Raw genomic sequence first — 22,214 nt, 5'->3', positions numbered from 1 at the left:
TAAACACTTATGAGTCTCATTTCACATTTTTTCTTAGGATTTTCCACCGACAAACACACTTAAATTTGCATGGCAGGGACATGCATAGCACTCAAAATTCTGGGAAGTGTAATAGCTAACCAATCTTAACTCAAACAGGATGTCTGGATTAAAAAAATTATTTAAGGTTAATGGGTAACTGGTAAGGATTCAAACTATCCATTTAAAAATCATGGCAATTTTGTAGAAGCAGTTTCAATCTCTGCATACCGTTTAGTCTAATAAAATCAAATGAAGACTATTTTTCCTATGGGTGTGTTGTTCCAATTTTTTAAGTAATGAGTGCTTGGGAAGAAGTCTCCATCATTCTATTGAACCGAAGGTCTGCAATGCCTTATAGTTTTTTATATGATGTACTGCCATGCATTTGTCATGTAATGACCCAAATATTTTTTGGGTCTATGCAATGTTGTTATCTCATTGTTTTGAGCTTGTATGAGTTGAGATTTGGGCGAATGCACATGCCAGGCTGAAATTACTTTGGAAAATTCCATATAAAACTTGAAATCAATTGGGCTAAATACGTAGTTGTGATGAATCTGTTAGCATTTTTAAAATATCCTTCAAAAAGGTTTGTCTTCTTTGCTCTTGTATATTTCTTTTTTTATTTGTTTTTGGTCATTAATTTTCCATCATGTCATTCAGGACAAGCAATTGTTTCTGCCGTTACAAGTGGAAGTAAGCAATTCTTTCTAGGCACTGACAGTGCTCCTCATGAGAGGCACCAGAAAGAACGCTCTTGTGGATGTGCTGGTATATACAGTGCCCCAGTTGCCTTGCCTCTCTACGCAAAGGTTTTTGAAGAGGTAAATTTTAAACAATTAAGAAATATATATGTAGATTTTAGTTGCCCTTGTAGATTTTAAATGTATTTATGAAGGCTGAAATTGTTGCCAAGCCATTTTGTCAGCTATTAATAAATATTTAATGCTAGTTTGTTAACCATTAACTGAGTCAGCAAAAAGATGAGTTTGGAAATTTAAAAAATAATGATATTAATAATGTTGTCAAATGGTGAGGTCTTGGAGGGATTACTGGTGTCACAAATTATAATAATGAGGTTATAATAGTTAGTATGTAGACTGATGTTATTGTAATATGATTTTTGTAAGATCATATTTGTTTGGTTTATTATACTCCTACTTGGTTGCATACTGCCCTACTTGAGCTTAAGAATATGATGAATGGCATCTCTGTTAATCTTACACCTAATCTGGGCATAAGTACAGCACTTTTCTTCTTGGTTATAAGTATTAATAGAATATACACTTATATTTATTTAGTCTTTTTGAAATGTTCTTGACTTATTAGGCTTAGTGGTAAGGTGATCCTTCCTTTGTCTTATCATGCCAGAGTTTCTCTTACGATTTTGGAAAGTGACTTGTTTTAATTTTTTTTTACTAGATACCTAATATTGGCTCAGCTGCCTTGGTACAAGGCCTTATCCCATCTCTCAAATCGTTTAAATTTCTTTGTACATGTAATGTGAAGGCTCATAGAATGTCTTTCATAAAATCTTGGGGGCTGTGATTTATATCCTGTCTTGATACCTCTAATGACTTCCTCATTTCCTTGTTCTGAGGTTTCCTCTTGAAATCTGTTTGCTATATTTGGATTATTAATAGGAGCTCTCCTCTCTAGGATAAATTTGATATTTACATACCCTTTCTTCATCTGTCCATTGTCCTCAAATACATATTATGATGGTCCTATTAATTGCTTTTTTTACTGTGCTCAAGTGTTCCTATAAAAAAATTCAACAGCATAAAAGTATGCATGCCTTGATGGTATATCTTCTCCATTCTCGTTCTTATTTGCATAATTTCTTTCACCACTTGCTCATTCTAACAACAAACTCTAGGTAATTATCCAGATATTGCTTAAATTTTAGAGATCAACCTAAAACTGGTGGCCTTGACAACTCCAATCTTAACCCTCTAGCCAAGGACATTAGGCATTGCAATCTGTTTGGTAAACCATAATAAAGACATGAAGAATCACACATGCACCTATACTGAGAAGTGGGGGTGAATCAGTATAAGAACAACTTTTTCAATTTATAACTTTAGCAATCTTAAACAATAATCAAAACATTGACACAGTAAGATCTAGCAAATTAGAACACAAGATGCACACACAATTTTACATGGAAATCCTTATGGGAGAAGACCACGACAAAATATTACTTTTATAGAAAAACTTCTTACAACTTTGTAGGCACCAACCCATATGAGACACCAATCCCCTCCATTTAACACCAACTCAGCAAGTGACACTGATGTCTTTGAGTGAGAGGTTCCAACCTCTTGAACTTGCAAGATAGAAGGCGCCAACCTTCAAAAAGCAAATTGATTGTAATGTTGTTGGATCTGCCCTAAATCCCTTCAAGGACTTCACAAAATATTGTGCACTCCTTCACACAAACCTGCCTTGAATTTCTGCTTTATAATCTCCACTCAGATCTGCAATATGATCCTCCAAAATATGCTCATAAATCTTAAATATCTTCACAACAATCCTATATGAATCTCGTGTGAATTCACCATAGAAGCTCCATAAGCATGAGACAAATTAATCTCATAAATTGTGCTCTCTAAGTCTGCTCCTCCTCTTTGCTGTAGATCTGCTCTAGAAATACAAATGCTATTCAATGAATGGTGTGTACAAATGAATGGTGTGTACTTGCGGCCTGTGCCAATGAATCAGCAACTTGGTTCTGTGATTTGAATATGGCTTTGATGTTGAAAGCATTAAAACTTTCCATTATGTCCCACACGCGGTTGCGATAGGCGCTGAGTCTCTTGTCATGGCAGGTGTATTGTTTTTGAACTTGCCGGACTACCACTTCGGAATCTCCGAAACAATGCAGGATCTGAGCTCCTTTCTTGATGGCTAGCAGCAAACCATGAATCAAAGATTCATACTCTGCTATATTATTGGTATAGTGAAATTGTAGTCGGTAGGAGGCCAAATAGGTTTCACCGGTAGGGCTTATCAGTTCTACCCTTGCTCCAGCTCCTCGCTTGGACTTTGAACCATCAAACCTTAGAGTCCAAGTGTGATTTGGGCCGGTGACCTTATCGGTTGCGGTTGTTGGACCTGTCATTTTATACTTTTCTTGCTCAGGAGGCCTCCTTTCAGGAATCTCAGGGAAAAGCGGTGTCTTCTGGCCTGAGAGTGTGGGTTTGCAGCACTTCTGAACGTCTCTTCCATACTTGATTTAATGCTGCTCTGCATAATGAACATGTTGTTTCTGAATGGGCGGCATTGTGAACTCTGCACCAGCTGGTCAAAAGTAGATCCTTAATAGAATCTTGACGGTTTAGATGAAGCATCTACTCCGAGGATTTGCAGAAAAACTCCCTAAAGCTGTTGAATAACTCACTTTCTTCTGGTGACGGGATCTCTTTATCGTAACTCTTTGCAATTCCTTCCAGATTTTGGACTGGATTTGAGCATTGTACCAACAAAACTTCGTTTGTTGAGCTTATGTCAGCCCTGTATGTGCCCATGTCTGACTCTAGAAACAGGGTCTCATTGGCCTGATTATATTCCGTAATCATCAATTTGAGCCGAGGTTCGGACTCAATCCGGATCTGGTTTGCTACCCCTCTCCATGGTAGCCACATATGAGTGAAACTAGAATGCAACCAGCCGTTAAGGACGCGGGTCCAATCTCGGCTAAGCAACATGCCATATGCTCCCGGGATGTCCACTACTTGGATATCAATGTACATCTGGATGTGCGGATCTGCTGTCAATTGCATGTGTATATTGTTCAACTCCCCCACTACCGTCACTTCAGATTTATCTAGTTGAGTAACCTTTCGGTTAGTCTTGGCAGGGGTCAGGCCTAGAGCGCTGCATATTGATAGAGGCATAACATTAGCTGAAGCTCTTGAATCTATTAGACAATTGTGCAGGTTCTTACCAAAGATTCTGAGAGTTAGGAGGAAAGGCGGGGGTTGTAGCTTTTCAGTGAACAAACTAACAGTAGGCTCTGATGGCAGGGTGTCGTTGTTCATGATTGAGATGTCCTGAGTTCTGCCTCGTGCACACACTCCAAAACCACTCCATAGGCTGATCATTTGAGAATTCAGGCGGTGCAGCATAATTTACTGTTGCACCCCTGGGATTCGTTGGTCCTCTTACCTCCTTGCTGATCTTCTGGGGTTGTCCTTGCGGTACTCTCTGTCCGGAGTTCTCATCGGTTCCTTTGGACTGAACTGGCAAGGGTTCCCTAAGGTTGCCTCCCTAAGGTTGCCCAAGACCACGTCCCTGACTTTGGAGACTTTCATTAGTTCAGCAAGGGATAAGCTGACTTTGATCTTTCTGAATTCATCTACCACCAACTGGCCTAGTTTAGTAATCTCTATATTGCTAGATGGCTTATCACTGGAGCCCTGATTTGTGGCAGCAGTCGGCTGATTCTGTGGAGCAAGTATTCTCGGAGGGGCTTGTGTCTTTTGCGGCTGACCTTGGCTCGCATACTGCTGCGATACCTTAGGATAATTCGGGTTGTTGCTGGCATTCTGATCTGGAGGAACTTGAATATCCTTGGGAGGCGTGGAAGTAGTGTAAGGACCACTATTGCTGTTCTGGTTATTATTGTTATAATATCCCCGATTGCCACACTGGTATTGCTGAAATGCATTCACATCAGCAGGCTGATTTGGGTCTGCCACCTCATTTTCATCCTGATTAGGGAAGAAAAACGGGGGAATGTAGGTCTCCAAGACAAGCGCTGTATCGTACCTTGGTGACGGCACTATTTCAAATCCGGAGGGAGGAAGCACTGGCTGAGGCATTGTGTTCTCAACTTCCCGCTGGAATATATTTGCTGCAACCTGAAACTCGTCACATTGTAGCTCTGAGTGCTGGTTAGTATTATGCAACCTGCACCAATTAGAAAGAGCTGCCTTTGCCAAAAATACCCTATCTGTTGGCCTGTTTTCTGATGCCGGTGGGTTATCAAGTGGAGTGGGGACTCCTACGTTGTTGGGACGGGTGTTCCATGTCCTCGTGGGTCGTTGATATCCCTGGTTTTGGTACTGACCTTGGTGTTGACCTTGCTGCTGGTTCCTCTGACTATTCTGCCATTGATTATTCTGATTTCGCAGATAAGTGACCTCAGAGGAAAGCTTCTTCATTTGGTCAGTTAGTTCCCGGATCTCATCCTTTTCCTCTTGGGTTCTAGACGACACTGTAGTATTTTGCAGATATATGGGCTGTTTAGGAGGGATCTGGGATATAGGTGGTCTTGGATGGAGAACTAGCTGATTGGCAGATTGCTGAGGTTGATATGCCAATTGCAGAATTGGATTCATAATAGGTGTTTGGTGAGCCAAAGCCTGGCTGATTTCTTGAACTTGATTGGGCATAGTAGGAGGTCCTAATTGCACCAATGGTCCGGCGATGTTTTGGCCTAGTCCCTTGCTGATCTCCATAGCCTTAGCGTAGGCTTCAGTTAATGTGGTCGGTGCGGGGTGTGACTGTCGGACAAACATAGCTGTTAGGTAGTCCAGAGTTGAATAGTAGATTTCCCTCGCTGAAGCATCACTTACCACATACGGATCCTGCAATCGGGTAAAGGCTTTATGGAACCTGTTATTGAAGGAACTGATTGGCTCATGCCCCTGCCTTTTAACTTCTACAAACTGCATGTATAGCTCTGTCGGGGTTATAGGGATACCATACTTTCTCATAAAAGCTATTTTCAGCTTCTCCCAAGAGTCAATAGAGGATATCGGCAAATGGATAAACCAGTAAAATGCGTCTTCTCCCAATGAATAAGGGAAAAGCCTACATGCAACATCTGCATACTCAATCTATCTATTGCGTAACGCATCTTCAAATATTTTGATATGTTCTTCTGCTGTTCTGTTCTGATCATTTGCATGAAAAATGGAGCAAAATTTGTCCTGGCTCTTAGGCATATCATGGTACGTTGGGAAAATGATGGGCGATGGATTGTCCACCAACCAAGTGGCACCATTTGGAGCGGGTGGATTGTGTGCCATCTGTGGCTGATTTGCTTGAGTTTGATTAGGGACTGGAGTTCTAACTGCTGGAACTGTGAAAACCGTACTTACTGGGACAGCAGACTGCTGATTTGCAGAGCTGGATTCACTGGGATCTGCAGCCCGGTGATAACTCTTGCATCTGTAGAACTGAAATCCGGCGAATCTTTCCCGCTCTGGACTTGATTTTAGGACTCTTTCAAATCTCTCCGGAGAGAAAGATCCAATTCGTTCCAGCGTGAGTTAATTTCAATGTCAATTTTGTGGATGTGGTGCAGGAGCTAGATTAGCCTCTTCTTGATCTCTCTGATTCTGTGCATCAATACGATCAGCAATCTCCTGTTCTTCCTCGAGGATCATGCGCATTCGAGACCAGTCTGGATAGTTTCTTTTTATTGACCAGGCCAAGCTATATAATTCAGTAATAAGGCTTTCTTGTTCGTCACTGAAATTCAAATCTGGCTGTATCACTAGTTCGGCGTCTCTTTTTGGCTGAGGAGGATTAATGGGTAGACCCATTGCTCACCATATTAATGGACTCGAAAGAGAATTGTCGGATTTCCTTAAGAACTTGCTTGCGAAGGGCAGCAATCCTTTGTCTTTCTAAATTCTCCTTGATCACAATCTCTATTTGCAAACCCTTTTCTTCTTCCTGGTTAATGGTGCGACTTACTTGTTTGAAAAGAGGGTGATCTGCTTCTGATTTCCAAGCGAGGGATCGTAACTGGTCTGCAATATATGACTGGTTTAGTCCCTGATCAGGCTGCTCAAGGGGAAGGTTGAGCGGGAATTCATGCAGCAGTACCATACTGCATCATGAGCTGCCCTCCTAGTGTCGTTTCTGTTGCGCGCGGGAGAGGGTAAAAAAGCTAAAGGGTTACTCTTTACAAATATAGACTGATATGATGCAGATTTAGCTGTTTAGACATTCATCATATGCCCTCCTTCTAGCGCCAATTCTGTTGACGACATTGCTGCTAACTCCATACGGCCAACACAGAATAGACTAACCAGCTGAGTATCCTATCCTCTCTTGAGATAAGGAAGTCCCTAATGCTATTTTTTTTTTGTTTGATCAAAGGGGACAACCTCAAAGTTTCTTTTGTCAGGTCTTGACTGTGGGATTTCTCAGTGGTTTGATGTGTTTATGCTGGAAACACAAAGGGGACTTACGTTGAGATAGGCGATTTATAGATAAGTTCCCTGGAACTTTTATGATCTTTCTACCAAATGATTTCGGTTAAGTTGATACTATTTTTTAATGGGACTGCGGATTTTCTGGATGAAAAGGGGGAAAAAAGGAGGGAAGGATAGGGAGAGAGAGATACGTGAAATGCAAATTTTAACTAATATAGCAGTTTCATCAAACAGACGGAAGCCTCCAATTAACAAGACTAAGCATTACCAGCTACTCAAGCATAGTGTTTGAATAAATCTAGTGCAATCTTCAAAGGAAAATAAGATTTTTCTTGTTATCACGTACAACATCAGAACTTTTACATTCATAGTGAGTATTCAATAACCGAACTAAGCATGAAAGGTCCAGATTGACCATGCAGAGAGAAAGGCAATCAGCCGTTCCCCAATGGTGTGGACTATGAGGATTCTATCAGATGTTTGCTTGAAAATGCTACGTAAAAGAAATAAACATAACTGAAAGATTTCTAAATTAAGTGAAGAAGGAGACCATGCACTCACAAGGAAACTTGAAAACAGTCTTAATCTTTGCATTAAATCCTGTAAATTTCGCCAGAGCTTTTGCAACAATCCAAGAACTTCTTACAAAATGAGGGAAAATCAGTCCCTTAAATAGGCTTCAAAATAGGATGAATGGCCTAGATTTAATCTAAACATATGGCCCAGATTCATCCATAAAACATGGCAGCCCATACCCATAAATGGGATGCAAATATCAACAACCACCCCCAAAGGAACAATAACTACCTAAAAAGGTAATTACAACAATTTCAGAAATAATCCAAAAAGGTGCATTAATAAAGTTTTACATTTTTGTTGACTTAGAAGTCAAATGTCACCTTTTGGTGCAAAAGTGCACTTTTAAGATTTTAGAGAGAAAAAGCACTTTTAGGAAACCACTTTTTCTTTTCCAGTTTCATATGCCTTTACCAAGAATTGATCCTCTCCATACAAATATTCTTGCCAAAGTTCCCGACCTGCTGTGCGTTCCTCGCGAACATACACCTGGAACCTGATGCATAATTGAAATAGCAGACTGAAGGGAGGCATAGGGGGATGATGAATTTTGTTTTGCATGCTCTCTAGATAATGATCTATGTGCTTCAAACCGTCTTGCCAACTGGACCGATTAGCCTCAAAACTCAAGATATCAGAGTGTAATTTACTAGCAAAATCTAGGTCCTCTGTAGAGTAGGCGACCTTGTCTATTTTTAATCTGTCCTCCCAGTCTGGATGGATTACGGGATCTGACAGATTGTTTTGCCAACCCAAAACCATGGACCGAAGGATTACTCCACCAAGGTCCTTGGTGTTTATCAGAATTTCTTCGCATGCCTCTTGTTCTTTGTTAATGGTGGCCTTTGTGTCATTCTTCATGCTGATAGCCCAGTACCATTCTTTAAAAATGCTGAGGACGTGGGGGCCCAAGATGTCAGACAATGTAGGAATTTGCGGATGGGTCCAAAAAAGAGCCGTCATGAGGGGAAGAGTTGTAGTAACTGCTTCGTGAATGAGGCATTCTCGCTTCATCTCGTACAATTTGACCAAAACGATTTCTCGGTGGTGGGCCATTTCCTTTACATCCTTAATGATCAGCTCCCCCTTCGCCTTGAGACTTCGAATCCATTCCCTGACGGCCTTTGCTGTGTCCCGTACTCCTTCAAATTCTGTAGTGGTCCTTTGTGCTAATGCTATCGGGGGAATATGGGATTCAGAAGCATTGTGTAATGGCCTCAGGAGCTGATTGATGTATCCCTCGGCCTGCTCAGCACGAGCCCGATACATGTTCTTTTCAGCTGTTATCTCTTCAAGCTGCCTGAGTATATTCTGCACTGAATCTTTGAATTCTTCTTTTTCTTGCTCCTTAGTGGCTCGTCCAATGGGGACAGTTGTGATGCTATAATCTGCCAGTGTGATCTGATCTGTTGGCTTGTCTACAGGCGGGGTGGCAATGTGAAGAGTGCGGTTCCTTTGATCATCCTTAGTCATTCTAGAATATGCCCTGGGCTTTTTCTTCCCCTTAGCTTCGACTTGGTCTATGCGCGAGAAGATGTCCTCCAGATCAATAGGTGATTTGGTGGCGGCCTTGTGCTGAGCTCTAGTAATCAACCACGCTTGAGGCACTGTCTGGGTTGATGATAAGGTTAATTCTGCATTCTGCTCTTTGACGTTTTCAGCCGACTCATCACAGATTCGCAGCTGTTCTGCTACCGGAGGGGTGGAAGAGGTGCGAAGCTCTTTGCTTGCAGCGGAATTTTCTCCCACTTCATTGAACAACTGTCTGGTATCTTCACGTGACAGTTGTTCTTTGGTCTTTTCGAGCTCGCGAATCTCCTCTGTCCTTTGCTCTCCTTCACGGTAGAGTCATCTTTGGTTGTATTGTGGAGCAGCAACTAATGGCGGCTCTGTTGAGTGGGTTCATGCAGCTCTATCCCCTGAATGGATGGAATCTCTCCTTCCTCTATTTGATTACCCGGTTCGGTTGATTCAATGGCTCTTAGCTCATCTTCCAGCATGTCGGGCGCGGGAGGATCATTAGCCTCAAATGCGTCGACGTCACTCTGGGAAGGCGGAGCAGGTATATAATCCAATTCCACTACATTGTCGGACGAACTGGGGTCCTTTGATGATGAAGTGACCTCTGGTCTCCTTATAGGAATCTTCTCCCTTCTTGTTCTTTTGGACGTCCGAGTCCCTCTACAAGCCTTGGCTTTCTTTCTCTTCTTTGGTTTCTCAATTTCTTCCGAGGGTGCACTGGATGTTCCCTCATCTTCGGAAGACTGAGAATCGAGGCTGCCCATCAGGTGGTAAGTGAACTGGACTCCCTCATGGATTAGCCTCTCAATCTGCTGATGTAACCATTGGTCTGTGAATCTTGCTGGGGCTGCCATGATTGCCTCGAAATCGGTGATCGGGTCCTGGGACCAATCCACGCCTGGCAAGAGATGCCTTACTGCCTCATATTCTGGGACTTGGAGGCAATTTCCCGAGTCTGTGAGCTGATCTGGGACCCGACAGTATTCAAAGAGTCGCATTTGCTGTACACTCAGCCTGGAATATTCACATCTTCGGACCTCATAGTCATTAGAGCAATTCTTCCAATAGTCTTCAACTGATTCCTTTGCTCTGTACCGCCTGCCATAGGCTCTCTTCGCCAGATTATCATGATCGAAATATTTTCTTGGAAAATGGTCTTGTAGGCCATAAGAGGCCAGCTCTGCAAGGGATTCCTCTGCTAGGGTAGGGGTCTTTAGGTGGACATCATGGTTGCCTATGATCATGGGGAATGTGAATCTAGCCTGCTTACTTTCTCTTAGTAGGATGCCGACCGGATGTGACTGCCTTGCGACCTCCATAAGAACTACTTTGTCAGTTGGGTACCGTGGGAGTCGGAGAGGGGCACCATCAAAGCCCGCTATTCGGATATAGGAGAACCTCGGGAACTGAATGAACCAGGCTCCATACCTCTGTACTAGAATAGTAGCTTGCTCTGAGAGCCTTATGTGTAATCCTCCTTGCATTAGCCTGACCAGGCGCATCGTGAAGGCGTCATTGACACGCTCATATTGGCCAACTGCATAAGCTGGGCTGTTCTTTTCCCTCTAAGCTATATCTTGGTAATGCAGCTGCGGGTAACAATCATAGACCTTTACCTGACCGGGTCCATTCCCGATTTCACCTTTCATTATCAAACCTGGCAGCGGTTGGTTCTTGGCGAACATGTAGACCAAATAAGAGGTCATAGTGAAGTATTTCTTCGTTTCAAGCTCAATTAGCTGAGTGTGGATGTTGTCGCTTATGATCTGGGCCTAGTCAAACTTAGACTTCCCAGCGAAGACTTGCTTTGTGAAATAGAACATCCACTCCTCAAAGTAGTTGGATTTAGGAAGTCCCATAACTCGGCTGAGTAACGTGACCATATCCCCATGCTCATTATTAAAATCACTTCTGGGGGTCTTTTTCACAATTCTGGCGCTTGGAAGCCTTCTCTCCTTGTACCACTCTTCGTTGATCAGTGCTTTGCATCGGGCTGGATTCATATCATATGCCCCTTGTGCTTCATCTATGGTTGTGGTTGTGGGATTGTTTGGGAAGGGAATGTCGAATGCGTCGCCGATGGCCTCAGGAGTGAAGTTGGCGATGGTCATGTTCTCAAGGAGCACCAATCTGGAATTTGGCTGATAGTGCCGGGCGGCCTCTAGCACTAGCTCATAGTTTTGCACTGCTGGAGGAAATCCCGCCGCTTGGGCGATGCCACTTTCCACCATTTGTCTAGGCTTGCCATATGCGTTAGGGGAGAAGACCCGATTCCTGAAGTCCTCAATGTCAATATGGCCTAGGTCGGTATCACCGATATTGTCCCAGACGCTCTGCACTTTTGACTCCCTCAATCCTCCTCTTTGATACTGGTATTTCATCCTCTCAACTTTGCGTGGGATATCTGATTTGGGTGCTCGCGATGTCTCGGCTGCAGCGGGCGTCTTTGATGATTCTACTGCCGATTTAGGCATTTATCTTGCATAGCCGGACGTGGATTACGAGGCGATACACAAAGAAGTAAGGCGGGTTAGATAGAGAATACTCCAACATCCAAGGATTAATTCAAAATTGAGATTGGGCATGGAGTGACATTTCTAGCTAAAAGCTTGATTGATTTTAAACCAAAGTATCCATGAAGCTTTTGATCGCGAATTTATACTTAAGCATTTTGGATTTATTTTCAATAGGGACAGAGCTCGAAAAATTCTACTAAGTTTGAAAATGCAATTTCCGGTTAAACCTTAGGAGCAAATTTTAAATTGACTGCTTTGCACAACGTTTTACAAGCGAAAATGATGCAGATTTTGAAAATTTAAGCATTTTGATCAGATTTCGCACATACGTCTATTTGATTTATAAGCATTTCAGATGATCACGAGAGACAAAGCGTACTTACCTGATGAGAGTGGATGGCAAGAAATTGCCTGACTTTGCTGCGTGAAGACGAATGGACGGTTCTGCAAATTTTGAATTTTCAATGGTTATCTCCTTGATTCAAATTTTCGTGGTTGCTGTTTGAAAGAAATTTATCATTTTAAACGGTTTTTTTACCTCGAGCAATTGGCAATCTGAACTTGAGTGCTTTGGAATAGTTTATGCAGCGTTTTACCTTGAATGTGAATCGTGCGAAATTGGCTCTCTTTCCCTTTCAAAATCGGACGTGATCTTTCTTTACATGAAATGCGGCAGGATGGAGGGGGTTTTACAAATTTGAATGGCATTTTATCTTTTCATTTTCGGACCTTCTGGCGAGTTTTGCAAATTCTGCGTCTATCTTCCAACTCGCGACCTTGGGGATATGGAGGCCCTTCCAGAACTTAAACTTTGTTTTATCTAACCCTAAGGGCGAACTTCAGACTATATAACGCCTCTTGCAAGCTATACAAACCTCAGAGCGTTCATCGCTTTTGGGATTTTGTGGTTTCAGGCTTTTGGCGAGTTTGAACGAATTTCAGACTATTTAACATGTTTCACAACTCTTAAAATCTTCGGACCCCAGGCCCATTTTCGCAAACTTTCATATTCTCAAATTTCGGAGCTTCGAGGCGTTTTGCGATTTTGAAGATTTTTGGAGCTTAACGCCTTTCACAAAAAACTTCGGACCTTTTGGATGAATTTTAACGCCTTTTGTGATTGGAGATATTTTGGAGCCTGGGGAGTTTTGCAAGTCGAAGGGTAATTTTCAGACCATCGAACACTTTTTGCAACTTTAGACAAAACTTCGGACCCTAAGCCCTCTTTTGGAAAATTGGAGAAATTTCAGACCATTAAACATGTTTGCAAATTCGGAGTTTCAAGGCGTTTTTGAAAATCGAAAAAAACTTCGGACCTTTTGCCCATTCTTGCAAATTCGACGAATTTCGAACCTTCAGCCCTTTTTCGCGAATTTCGGAGTGTTTAGATGTTTTGCAATTTTATCATTTTTTCGATTTCGGCTCCAGGGTCTGAAATTGGGGACTTAAGTGAATTTCGGGCCATTTAACATATTTCGCGAACTAAAAAAAAAAACCTCGGACCTTTCAGCATATTTTGCAAATTTCAGGGTTTTAAGCGTTTTTAGCGAACTAGAGGCATTTTCGGACCCAAACCATCTTTTTGCAAATTTTTAAAAAAACTTTGAATCTCGGCTCTAGGGTCCGAATTTGGACGTTTTAGGCGAAATTTGGACCATTTGGGGGGTCTCTTACAAACTTTTTAAGCATTTTCGGACCTTTAAACAATTTTGAGAAATTTCGAATTTTTTGAAATTTAGCCCCAGGGTCCGAAATTCAGCCCCCTGGGGGATTTTGGTAATTCTTTTAACCTTTTGAAGTTTTAACATTTTGGCCTTTGGGTCCGAAATTCGGCCCATAAGGCAATTTTGGCAACTTTTGAAATTTTGGACCCTTTGCCAGTTTTTGCCAGATTCCACAAATTTTGGATTTTGGATCAGTTTTTGAATGAAAGTCCAAAATTTTACTCCTAGAGCGATGTTGGCGATTTAACTTTCTCCTCGAGAAGCGCGAGCTTGGGCACTTGGGCAATTTTGCAACCCTGGCATTTGGCCAGGAAATTCGCTCCTTCACCAGCAGGGGAAAATCATCCTTTATTCAAATTTTACAAACGTCGCGGAGACAAACCTTATGCAACCTATCTCATAGCTCTTGTGCGAAAAACGGTAACTTTGGGTCCTCGTGCAACCTTCAGACGCACCATTCTGGCTTGGCGGGCTTCGCCAACTTCTATCACCTTATGTCTATCCAAGGCGATTCTCAAAATTTCGAACAAACTCTTGGCGTTCGTGCCCGAGGGCTAGACTAGCCTGATGAATTTATCAGCTCTCTTCTTTGGCATCATTACCTCATGGGCCAGTCGCGGACTCGCTCGAAAGGACGCGAGACACTCTGCGCGAAACTCAACAGGGCGAGAACGAAAGGCTCAAAAATAGGAAGGGGGACCCTGTCGGCGACAGGGAGCGTGTGCAACGCACAACAGTACCCTTAGGTATTTTATTCTGTGTTCGCATGTCGATAAAAAACACATCAACAGGGACCAAGGAGTAGAGCAGGATCCTTTTGAGCAGTTACAGGTGTTTGGAGAGAGGTTCCTACTTTTTAGGGCGATTCCCTACTTTTTAGGAGGTTGTGGCAGTTTCCATATATGAGGTTCCACGGGACCATACCATGGTTTCAGTTTCAGGAAGATTGGGTGTGTTTCCTTGTTTCTAGGAGCATCCCTAGATTTTAGGGATGGGACTGCCAGTTGGCCCATTTTGTCCGGCATCAGTCATAGACAGGTGACAAAGTCAGATTCATGTTTGGTTGGTTATTTTGGGCTATTATTGGATCTATGGAAATATTTTAATATATTTAAATATTCCCTAAGTTAGCGATTAAATAAATTAAAATAAGGCTATGTATATAGCCATTTTGGAGTAATAAGGGGTTTTTGGCTTCATCTGGTTTGATATGCCTATGTGTTATAGCTCGTTGGAAAGGTCTTGAACTTTGCTACATGATTCTCACCTCCCGGAGTCTTTTTGGATGCTTGAAGCTATTTATTCGCAATAAAGTGATATTTTTCTATAGTTTGATGCCATAATTGGGAAAGTGTCACTTAAATAATAAAGCGCAAGCTTTATTATTCTTTAGGGTTCGACTTGCAAAGGGAAAGGAGTTATAAGGAGATGAAAGCCTAATTGATAGCATCTTTGATCATTTTGAAACTTGCGAATTTGGGAATTGCTTTGGAAGAGTGATTTTGGTCTGGGACGCAAACCCCAGGTCTGAGCTTGCTGGGACGTAGCCCTCAGTAGGAGTTGACAGTGGATTTATCCAGGATTGCACAGAGATTGTTAGAGGTAGAAGACACATCTTCTTGGCCTGAAGATTCAGCGTGCATATTGGGGGTTTCAACAGGGCGGTCAGCTGACATGTGATTTGCAGCAGCTTCCACGCCTCCTTTGCAACCATGCCTTGTTTGTATGTTGGCTTGAAGGGTTGTATTCAGCTTATTTGGTCTTCCTTGTTCATTGCTAGTAATATTCCTCCATCTGGCATCAATCCAGATTGAGAACAACTCCAAATAAATGTATGGATTCTTGCTGAATACAAAACTAGGTTATTTGCCTGGTATGATTTGCAGTATTTTCAGATTGCTTAAGTGTTCTTACATATGAACATTGTTTACTGGTTTATTTCACAGTTGTTGCTATTTATCACATACTTTACTTATTACATCAAAATCCAAAAAGAAACAATCCCTTTCTGCAACTTCTGTCTATTCTATAAGATCACCGGAAAATTACAAAAATATAGTATGTTTAATTAAGAATTTACAGCAGCAACAGCAAAAGGATCCATTTGGGATCTTTCATACCTCCATCCTATATCTTACACTCCTTTACCACCCTACCTCCTACCCCTATCCTATCCTAACCCGTTGTCAACCCATTGCTATCCCCTCATAACCTAATCCCACCTAGCTCACACCCCCCTTACCCTCTCACTACTCCTTGTACCTCCCACATCCTCCATCTTCCGTACCCCATGGTATGTCCTATCCTTCCCTATTTCCCCCACATCTTTATCCCTTATGTCTACCTTTCCCACAACATCCTCTACCTCCCTTCCTCACGTGGCACCTTTCCTTACCACTCTCCACTTTCAACGCACAACACCTCACATTTCTCTCCCCTTCTGCCATGTCATTGTTTGGGCCGCATTGAACTTTAAGGTGAGGAAAAAGTTTTTTAAGGCATAAAAAACAAAAACATCCACCTTGCTGTTCCCTTTGACCTCTAATTATGACACATGCCCAAGCTCCTTAAAATCTACGATGACACATGAGGCAAGGTGTGGCCTAAAGGAATAAGGAAGCTAGCCTTTGAAATAAGAGACCTGTCATTTAAACAAGACCATTTGGGATTTAAATTCAAATAAAGTAAATAAAAGCAAATTCAAAATCAGATTATAAAAGAGCTATGTTCCACGGGGATGCATCCCTTGCCCTTTTTCCCTCGTACTCGTACTGAGGACGAAACGGGGATGGGAATTCGCCGTTTCCTAAGCGTCCCCTTTTTGGCAAAAACATAGGGGACGTTTCGGGGACGACTGGTGGGCAATAGGGGACGACAAGGGACAACAGGGGATGGCCAGTTGTCCCCGGGACAGCCATAGGATGCCTAGGCGTCCCCTGATTGTCCCCAAGACAGTTGGCCATCCCCTATGACCCAAAATTTTTATAAGTCCAAAATAAATTAAAAAAAACATTTTTAATTTACAATGGAGGTTCGGTTGGCCCCACCAAGACCCCAAATAAGCATTAAAATATAACAAACCCTAATCTAATTCATAAAACAAACAAAAGGAAGAAAAAGACACTCATTTTGACATTTGCAAAATAGGAAAAGAGCAGCAAGAAGAGAAGAAGCAGCTGGTTAAGGAGTGAACAGAAGATGAAAGAGGAATTGGTCCAGTTCCTCTGCCGCAGAGAAGAATTGGTCCACATATAGCTTCATCCAATTAGTCAAGAGGAACCACCTTACCTCTAGACGATTAGAGAAGTTAGTGCCTGTTCACAATGCATTGCAGCTATAGGATCTCTACACTCCTGAGTATCATTAGACTCCAGCCTTACGTTAGGATGTCAATCCTGAAGATGCTATGCAAGTTGAGGAGGACGAGACAACTCCATGATTGCTTGGGGTTCCATTCGTTGAGGAGGCATCCCCTCATATTGATAGTGACTCAGACAAAGACTCTAGCTTTGATCTTGATTTAGACTCTTAGTCTTAGACCTACCATGTGCTGATTATGGACAGCCATATATTTTCTTAGTTTATCCTAAGTCTTGACATTATGATAGACAATTGATTATTGACTTCTATGTTTTAACATTTCTATTTACAGTGTGTCATCTCATAGTGTTATGGATGTTTATGACATGTTTGTTGGCAATGATTGATAAAAGCATGTGAATTTTTGTAAAATGTGTCAATTCTCTCGTGAAATCTCAATTCAAGTCTAATGCAATGTATCAATGCCTATGATGAATGCTTTACCATTGTTATGATATGCAATTTTGAAATTTCTCTATATTTGTAAAAACCCCCCTATTTTTTTAACAGCCGTCCTATGCTGTCCCCTTGAAAATGACCCAAAAGTACCCCTGTATCGGAAACACGTCCTGGCATCCTGTTGTGACGTATTCACACATCGCCCCATTGCAAATGAGGACCCCTGCTTTTTGCTTTTTAGGGTTTGTTTTCTAGGTCTTTTAGGGTTTTGTCTGTTAGCCTTTGCGTTTTGAGTGTCGCCAAGGGGATCACTTGGATAGCAGGTTCTGCTTGAGTGAGGTCAAGTTGATAAGTGATGAAGTCTGAAAGTCCTGATCTTGAAATTTGGCTAAGTCTGAAAGTCCTTATCCTGAAATTTGGCTAAGTCTGGAATGTCCTGATCCTGAAATTTGACTAGGTCTGTGTTGTGACCATTTCACACATCGCCCCATTGCAAATGGGGACCCCCTCTTTTTGCTTGTTTTTTGCTCACCTTTCGCTTCGTTTTTAGGGTTTTGTTAGTCAGTCAATTGTCTGGATTTAGGGTCAAGCCTTAGGGTTTTAATTGCCGTCTTTCAGGCCAGAATCCAGTCAATTTTGAGAGCTTTTTGAGCTTCCTTTTGTAGGATGCAATTTTGAATGAAATGAATTCGCCATAGTGGTCCATTTTCAATTGGAATTTTTGAGTGCTGAGCTTAAATTTGTCTAAGTGTTGATGATGAAGCGTGAATTTTTGTCCAAATGAGTAATTTTGACCAAATTTTGACTTTTTTGATTTTTGATCCCGGGCATTGGGAATGATTTGTTTTTGCCTCGTGAAGTGATTAAATGTGCAAAATCATGATATTTTGACCTAAAGGAGCAAAATCGCTCCTGTCCCTCAGTGAAGGACCGGAGCTCGTTTTCAAATATCTTACTGTCCCTGCAGAGTCAAGATGAATTTCGAATTGCAAGTGATGAAGAATGGCGTGATCTTTCCGTTGAATATAAATTGAAGAATTTCACGAACACGGAAGTGCCTCCAGGAGTCAAAATCGCTCCTGTCCCTCAGTGAAGGACTGGAGCTACAAATCAAATTTTGCCTTGTACTTGCAGGATTTTAATGATTTGACGATTTGAAGAGATCCAAGGAGATGCATTTTATCAAATGAATATAACTTGAAGTGCCGACATGAAGGAGAATGACCTAGAATGCCAAAATCGCTCCTGTCCCTCAGTTAGGGACCAGGGCGAAATTCTTTGTAGCTCCCGTCCCTCTCCCAGGGACCAGAGCGAAGTTCTTCATAGGGCATGCACTGGGCAAAGATCAAGTCAGTTTTACGTTCAAAGGCAAGAAAGGAGGTGAGTTGAATCCGTTGAAGATAAATTGAAGATTATCAAACATCAACAAGGGACCTAAATACCTAAGTTCGCTCCTATCCCTCAGGGAGGGACCAGAGCGATTTTTACTTTAGATGATTTTCTTGCTCAATTTGAATGGACCCCAAGGCATGGGTAAATGGAATGGAACATTACGAATCCGTTGAAGATAGTTTTCGAAGATGATAAAGTGAAATGAAGCCCACAAGGCCAGGATCGCTCCTGTCCCTCTCCAAGGGACCAGGGCGATATAATGATTATATTGCTATTCCTCCAAGTTCAAACCACTTCAAGACGGAGAACAAGGTGGCAAGGACGTCTTAAGGCATCTCCATCAGGCACAAAGCATCAAGGGTCGTCAACATTGAAAGATTTGTACAAAATACCCTAGTTCGCTCCTGTCCCTCAGGAAGGGACCAGAGCGAAATTTGCATAAAGGCATAGATTTCGAAAGTTAAACAAGCATCAAGTGACCAAGAAGGATCAAGGGACTACGTTTTGCCCAAGGAAGATGATTGCAAGTTGGAGAACGCAAGCATGAACCCAAAAACTTGAAGTTCGCTCTTGTCCCTCAGGAAGGGACCAGAGCGATATTGAATAAATTGGCCAATTCATGCAAAAATCACGTTAAGTCAAGACTTTACAAGGTCGTAAAAGGTTCAAGGCGTCCTTTGAAGGTCATATACCAAGGTGTTGAACGTTAAAATGCTACCAATTTGTACAAAAGGCCTATATCGCTCCTGTCCTTTGGACAAGGACCAAAGCGATTTTTATTAAAATACCCATGTTCCCTCAAAACCAAGACAAGGCAAGGATAGGCAATATCAAGGACGCTATTTCGAAGGCAATGAACAAAGAACCAAGATCAAAAGTTTGCAAATTTGAGCCAAGACACATGGATCGCTCCTGTCCCTCTCCAAGGGACAAGGGCGATGATCCTTCCAACGTTTAAATGTCTTGTGGAATTCAAGCGAAATGAGCATGGAATGAAAGAATAGCATTGTTTGTCCTTCACAAAGATGATTGAGGCTCGAATTTACAAAGGTCAAGGAGAAATTATGAGGATCGCTCCTGTCCCTCTCCAAGGGACCAGGGCGATATTTGCCAAAACACTTATTATCCTTCGAAGATCATAACAAAACAAGTTGCAAAAGGTCTAAAACGCCATTTGGAAGGCAATGAACGAAGAGTTAGAATAAAAAAACGATGAATTTCAAGCTAGAAGACAAGGATCGCTCCTGTCCCTCTCCAAGGGCGATATCACATTTAAAGACATTCCTTCGCACAAACAAGTCAATCAAACTCGAAGGACCCAGCTAAAATGTCGATTTGAACGTGGAGATGAAGACTTTGGACGTCAAAAATGCAAAGATCAAGACCAAATTGATGGATCGCTCCTGTCCCTCAGTCAGGGACCAGGGCGATGAGGTATGTATATTTCATTTTCAAATTTTGGCGCCCAAAACAAATATTTTTTAATTTATTTAAATGCTAAAATTCGATAAAGTTTGAAAATCCAATTAAAATGGCATTTAAATATTGCGCTTGGTATTAATTAATTATTTTGCCTTGTAAAAATCGAAATTTATTAATTAAAAATGAAGGCATTTAATAATTAATTATTAATTTAATAAAAAATTAAATATTGCGCTTGGTATATAAAGGTCGGCTTTGTTATTTGTTTAAAAAGTCGTTTAAATTGCCTTATTATTCACCAAGTCGGCCTATATGGTAATTGAGAGGTAAGCGCTATAAAAGGAGGGTGAAAATCTTCATTTTCACATTATCATTTTTTGCCTTTTCACATGCGATTTGGGAGACAAAGGGAGAAGTGCGAAATTGAGTTCAAGTGCGAATTTCATTTCAAGTTAGGGGGTGCGAATTCATATCCAAAGGAAGGCGCAAACATCATCCAAGGAGGTGCGAACTTGGTTTTCACTTGAGCGAATTGATAAAGGATCGATCATTTAAAGGAGATCACGTCAAGGGCATCTCCAAAGGTGGCGAAATTGCTATTTGAAGAAAGATCACATCAAAGCTATCTAACGTCAATTTTGCCTAGGCGAATTTTATTCATTTTGCATTCTAGAGTTAGCTCTCTATTGAGGTATGGCGATTTTTGCTTTATTGTTTTAATTTTGATCGTTGATCGTCATAGCCTAAATTTTGAATTTTGAATTCCTAGCTCAATCGTTGTATTTTAGGAAATGATAACTCAAAGACTTATCATGAAGTTTCCTAAAATTTATTCTCTAATCTATGTTATTTATTGCAAAATCTAGCTTCTCATTATGAAATGTTGTGTAGGTATGGCAACCCCGAAGGCGGGAGCATCTACCAGTCGTTCAGCTCTCATGAAAGAAGATCAGAAGACCGAAGAAGTGGAGACTAAGATCGTGTCCAAGTGGAGCAACATTGGAGATACAAACTTAGGCAACTTTAGCACGAAGAAATTTCGAGAGGTCCCTTATATTGGCAAGCCATCACCTGTCGCCCGGAGAATAATCGAGAGTGGCATCATTAAGGCGGCCGGCTTTCCTCCAGCTATTCAGTGCCATGAGTTGATGATCGAGTGTGCTCGTCACTATGATCCACAGTCCAGAACGATCGTATCCAATGAGGGAAACACTTTGGCGTACCTTTCAGAGGAAGCTATAAGTGAAGCTTTCCATCTTCCAGAGCACAGGGACATGATATACAAGAGCGTAGAAGGAGCCAGGTCAATGTACGAAGATGAACCAGATGCTTGTCTAAGCATTATCAATAAAAACTGGTTACTCAAGAGTCGTCCCCGTCTAAGCAAGATCCCGAACACACCGCACAGGATTGATTTCCAGGAGGAGTACAGAGATTTGATTACAATGCTCAACCGAGTTACAGGAGCCCCTCACGCCTTCTATTTTGAGAAATGGATGTTTTACTGTAAGGAAGTTAAGTAGCGGAAACAACTTCCTACACTAACCTTGAGAGGAGGGTAATGCAAAACTTTTTCAGATCATTACAACAGTTACAGAAAATAGAAATAGATATAATAGCATTCATACCACAACACAATGATTTACGTGGGGAAAACCCTTTCGGGAGAAAAACCCCACCCTCCAAAAGCAGCTCAATATTTTATTCAGCAATCAAAAACAGATTACAAAATACTTGCAGAGCAAGCTCTTCGCAGGAGTACCACTAATCAGAGATTCAGAGGCAACTCAATAGCCACAAGACTCTTACACACAACCTCTATCTCACACACCTCATAAATAGGAGATACAATACAAGAAACCGTCAAACGGTATTACAAAACCATGGGCTAAAACCACCCAATAAGGTGTAGCCGACCTTATCTCCCTTCTAGATGCCCTATGACATGTTAAAGCACACATCAACACGTGTCGCTCCCTATTACAGCTCATTTATGTATCCGATACAAATTATTTTTCCTATTTCAGGAGTACAAACTTCCGGAGGCCATAACTTGAGAACCGGGTGTCCGATTGACGAACCGTTTGAAGCGCCGGAAAGCTCGCGAA

At 41.7% G+C, this 22,214-nt stretch overlaps 1 protein-coding gene across 2 annotated transcripts in view; it reads left to right on the top strand.

Annotated features, from left to right (window-relative positions):
- The window catches only part of LOC131050260 (dihydroorotase, mitochondrial), an 84,524-nt gene that overhangs the window by 30,075 nt on the left and 32,235 nt on the right, over positions 1–22,214 (top strand). For both annotated transcript variants that reach the window (XM_057984447.2, XM_057984448.2), the window contains exon 7: positions 685–845. In XM_057984447.2, the coding sequence (XP_057840430.2) occupies positions 685–845 (161 nt within the window). The remainder of the gene's footprint in view (positions 1–684; positions 846–22,214) is intronic.

This window comes from Cryptomeria japonica, chromosome 7 (assembly GCF_030272615.1).
Source record: "Cryptomeria japonica chromosome 7, Sugi_1.0, whole genome shotgun sequence".
In the NCBI taxonomy this organism is placed as follows: domain Eukaryota; kingdom Viridiplantae; phylum Streptophyta; class Pinopsida; order Cupressales; family Cupressaceae; genus Cryptomeria; species Cryptomeria japonica.
Note: the sequence above shows the minus strand (reverse complement) of the source record. Positions and strands in the feature narration are given on the sequence as shown.